This window comes from Zophobas morio, unplaced genomic scaffold (assembly GCF_036711695.1).
Source record: "Zophobas morio isolate AGI-343-1 ecotype UQ-CSIRO unplaced genomic scaffold, CSIRO_AGI_Zmor_V1 ptg000004l, whole genome shotgun sequence".
NCBI classification, from domain to species: domain Eukaryota; kingdom Metazoa; phylum Arthropoda; class Insecta; order Coleoptera; family Tenebrionidae; genus Zophobas; species Zophobas morio.
In genome coordinates, this window is record NW_026972109.1 from 4,361,342 (window position 1) to 4,365,685 (window position 4,344).

General features: G+C 39.5%; 1 protein-coding gene across 4 annotated transcripts in view; it reads left to right on the plus strand.

Annotated features, from left to right (window-relative positions):
* The window catches only part of LOC135138064 (rho GTPase-activating protein 100F), a 75,967-nt gene extending 72,169 nt beyond the window's left edge, over positions 1-3,798 (plus strand). For 3 of the 4 annotated variants that reach the window (XM_064067916.1, XM_064067923.1, XM_064067931.1), the window contains one exon: positions 80-3,798. In XM_064067916.1, the coding sequence (XP_063923986.1) occupies positions 80-1,075 (996 nt within the window). In that variant the 3' untranslated portion in view covers positions 1,076-3,798. The remainder of the gene's footprint in view (positions 1-79) is intronic. The other variant, XM_064067939.1, reaches the window with a different exon arrangement.
* Positions 3,799-4,344: the final 546 nt, after the last annotated feature.

A 4,344-nucleotide genomic window follows, 5' to 3' on the forward strand; every position in this document is an offset into this window, starting at 1 on the left:
CAATTTGATAGACCGGTGGGCTATTCTCAACGGTCTTTGGCTTGCAAATGTTAGAAATGCTGTTTTTTCTGGAACGCAGGGCCAATCATCAGCAAGCAAAGGTCCTTACCGTCCGCTCTCTCCTCGAGTCGGCCCACAAGCAGCAGCAACCGGTCTCAAGCCGCGTCAGGTGATAGTCTCTTCTCCAGGTTCGCCAAGCAGCAGTAGCGATTCCCAGTCGGGCTCCGACTCCGTTAAACACTGCCTGCCCAGCCGCGTCAGTTCGCCGGCCATCCGCGCCTCCCCATCCAGCCAGACCATGATGATGCGGAGCTCCCCGTCGGTGACCATCAGTTCCCCCGGCGTGCGAAACTCGCCGTCGACGACGTCGGTGAACTCGCCCGGGCCCCGCAACTCGCCGTCCGTGTCGAGCCTGAGCCGGGCGTCGCCGTCGATCCTCGGGGGCGGCGTGTCGCGGTCGAGCTCGCCGGCCATGCAGTCGACGTCGGCGGGGCTCAACGTGACGTTGGGCACCACGACGCCGAGCTTCTCGACCCTGAGCAGCCTGCAGAGCACCATCTCGAATATCAGTACGACCGCCAGCACCATGTTCGGGCTGGGTTACACGCCGACGACGTACGCCAGCACTAACCCGTTCCTGACGGGGGCGTACCTGAACTACACGCCGGGGGAGTTGGGCTACGGGGACAAGTTCAACACGATCAGTACCATCAAGGAGACGAAGTCGTTCTTCGAGAACTACTCGAGCGAGTCGAAGTACTCGAGCAAGCCGAGTTACGAGAGCAGCGATATTTTTCCCACGACAGACACCAAATACAACACCATCGGCAGCAAATATCCCGAAAAGACGAGTTATCTGAGCACCACTTACACTTCCGACAAGTACAGCCCGGGGAGGGAGTCCAAGTCGGGCAGCAGCTTCGATACCAGTCCGAACGTGACGCAGAGTAACAGTTCTGCTTTGTTGAGTATCGAGGATACTCCGACGCCCACGAGCAGTATCGAGACGGAAGACAGCAACACGAGGGAGGTTGGCGAGAAGGACGTGGAGGGTGACGGTGAACAAAGCGACTGAATCATTAGCGCGTTGGGCACAAAACACTTTTTATTGTGGCAGCACTGTATAAAAGACAAAATTTAGGGTAACTCACCATCATCGATGTAATTTACCATTTGATCACATGATGACTATAAATACGAAGAGAACGTCTTAGATATAATACTATATGTACTTGCTTATTAGAATCAAACTAAAGAATTAGGATCATTGTTAACTAATATTTAAATTATATACGATATACATATAATTTTAGTTGGTAGATCAAATAAAATATTTATTGAATAGAGAGGTATCTACGTGGAAAATTTAGACAAATGGTTGTTGCGTGTTGCACAATTTTATCAGTTTTTTATTTCGAAGTGTGATATACTCACCCCTTGTTTTTTCGATTGATGTTTTTACGTTTCTTTTTTACTTGGAAGAATAATGATTGCACAAAGATTAAGAGTAATGTATAAAATAAATTGTCACTGCCATATACCGTATGTAATTAGGCAGATTTCCATTTTAGAAAATTAGAAACATTTGTACGCGATTTTCAACATTTATTAACACACTGTGTAGTGTGTTCGGAAGTATCCTGTCATCATCAACGGGTCATTCATAAAATAGAGACAAATCCTACACGATTTAGTTCAAATATTATGTACATTAGGAGTTAAATGTATAGTACAAACCTACCCAAAGGAAAATCCTTTTTCTAACTCGCATGGTATACATTTTTTTCTTATATATTTGCAGATTACGTGTCGTTAGATGTAGTTGTTTGTATGGTGGACTCATTAGAAGACAATTATTTACAAGTGGGATACAAGCCTATTACCTACGAGTATCAAATTTGCTCACGATGAGACACTAACCAAGTTTTATAATCACTGGGTAGCTTACAAAATTTTATCGACAACCTCAAAACATGTTTAAAATAGCAGAAAATGTATTTGTGTTAGAAAGTGGGTGTGATAAGTTCCACACATTTGAGCCGAAGCTAACTCCTCCAAATTCAGTTCAGCTCAAATGTGTGATAAATTGAATCATTCCACGTTGTAGACGAATAAATAGCAAATTATTTTGTCACATGGGTACAAAAATGGCTCTTGAACTCGTGTTGCATACGCTATTTTTTCTACGCTCACTTTAGAAACGTTTTTCATTACAAAATAGTTTATTTTATTTCCGATTAATGTGTAGTTTTAGTGCAGAAACTGAGACGGACACCAGTATTGTTGTTGGTAACGGTAATTTGAGCACAATCTTCCAATGCCCCGTAGGCGTTTTGTCTCTATTTTAAGTAAAGACTCTCCATTTCTATATCGCTGACTAGCCCCCTTTTGTAAATTCTTACCAAGGTGTACATAAATACTAACATAATGACTCGTGTACTTTTTTAACATCGTTCATTTTGACTATGTTGTTGAAGACTTTGTATTAATGAGTGTACAGTTTTGTTAAATTTTCATTGCCATGCAAGAATTTATTTTAGTGTATCGACGTTGTTTTGTTGCCAATGAGATGTTTATCGATAATTAATCAATCAATGTTCTCTTGTATATAATTTTTAGTGTTGTATTATAAATATTTGTATGGCAATAATCGAACTTCGAACATCACCAACGGGCGTTCCACACGCAGACCTCTTCCAGCTAATCATTTATTGTTGTAAATACCGATCGTGGAGCGACTGTTATTTCCGTTAAACCCTCATCCACATACTTTTAGTGAACATAAAGCTTTATCGTATGTCGTAAAGTGTGTGAAAGGGGCTTTATTTCGAAAATTTCCGTACTTATTTTGCGGTGCTAGACGCATGCAGGTAATAGGTTTTGATGTAAATGCACACACAAATAAGGGCGGCGGGCCCATATCAAATAACCCCGCTCCCTCGCCTAAGTAGTAAATGTGGCTAAAAGTGTATAATATGTTAGAGAAAAGTGTGCTGTGGAGAGAGATACTCTAGTCAATTTTGAGTTTTGTCAATTTTAGAACAAGTAGTTAAATTATTATTAGAATGTTATCATGAACGCACTTGGCTATAAAATGTATTTGCGACGGCTCATCCTGGGGGTGGAAAAGTCGCTTTTGAATTTTTCGCTTCTGGCTTGGGCTTTACGATTGAAAAGTTATTTAATAAGGCGTATGCGAGATGTTGTATGCACATATCATAATAGAATTTATACTTTCCTACATGACTGGGTTTAAAAGTGTGTACAATAATTACGTCAAGCCTCGACCATTTACACCCCTCATTTAGCTAAACAGGAGTTCGTGAAATAGGGGATGCAATATTACTATTTACAGGGTTCATTTTTTATACTGATATGATATGCCGACTCTGATTCTTGTTCATCGACGTTCATTTCGTAACGATATCTTATATTTCACGAACTAATAATCATTCCTCTCCTATAGAATATTAAATTGTTATGTATACAAAATATGTTTGAGAATATTTTTACATTATTTCGAAAATTCAACCTAAAATCAAAATAGAGACCATTGCTTACAAATCAACGACAATATTTTTATTTAAGATGTTGTTTCACGTAGCTGCCAACTACCCCTGTTGTCTGTTTCGTTGCATATGTGATTTATTAAATAATGCGAAAATATTTCTCAAATATACGAAAAATATAGATGTTAAAACTAAACTATAAATTATCAGTATTTAATATAGCTTCTCAAATGGCTAGACCCTCCTAATATGTACTACAAAATAACGAATAAATAAATCATTCAGTTGAGCAATACTACGATTATTCAACCCGAACATCTCCCATTAATAAATCTTTATGCAATAACAACAAAACCACTATAGACAATTTTTATTCATTTCGTCAAAAGTTACACTATTTACTAATCGATTTCGTTTTTAGACACACAATTAAGAGAAACATCTTTCCGTGAGAATTTTTTTACGCAACAATTATTTTTTTAATATCCTGTGACAGTTCTGGGAATATTCATACATTCTGTCTTCCAACGAATGTGGCAAACTTATGAATATTGATTGACACACAGGTTATTAGAGATCAGACTTGTTAAATAAAAAAATACTATCTTCTAAATCACGAAAAAAGTCTGACTTTGGGCACAACCTTGTTTTACACCCGGAAATAAAAAATGCGTTTCAAAGTTTTACGAAAATAAAAGAAAAAATGTGCCGTGATACCCGCATAGGAGCGATATCCAGCGACTCGCGCCTAACACTTTCCAAGTGAAAGTGGTAGGAGTAATTTTTACCGGTGTTAACAGCAACTTGTATCTCACATTTCAGTCGATCGTGTAAA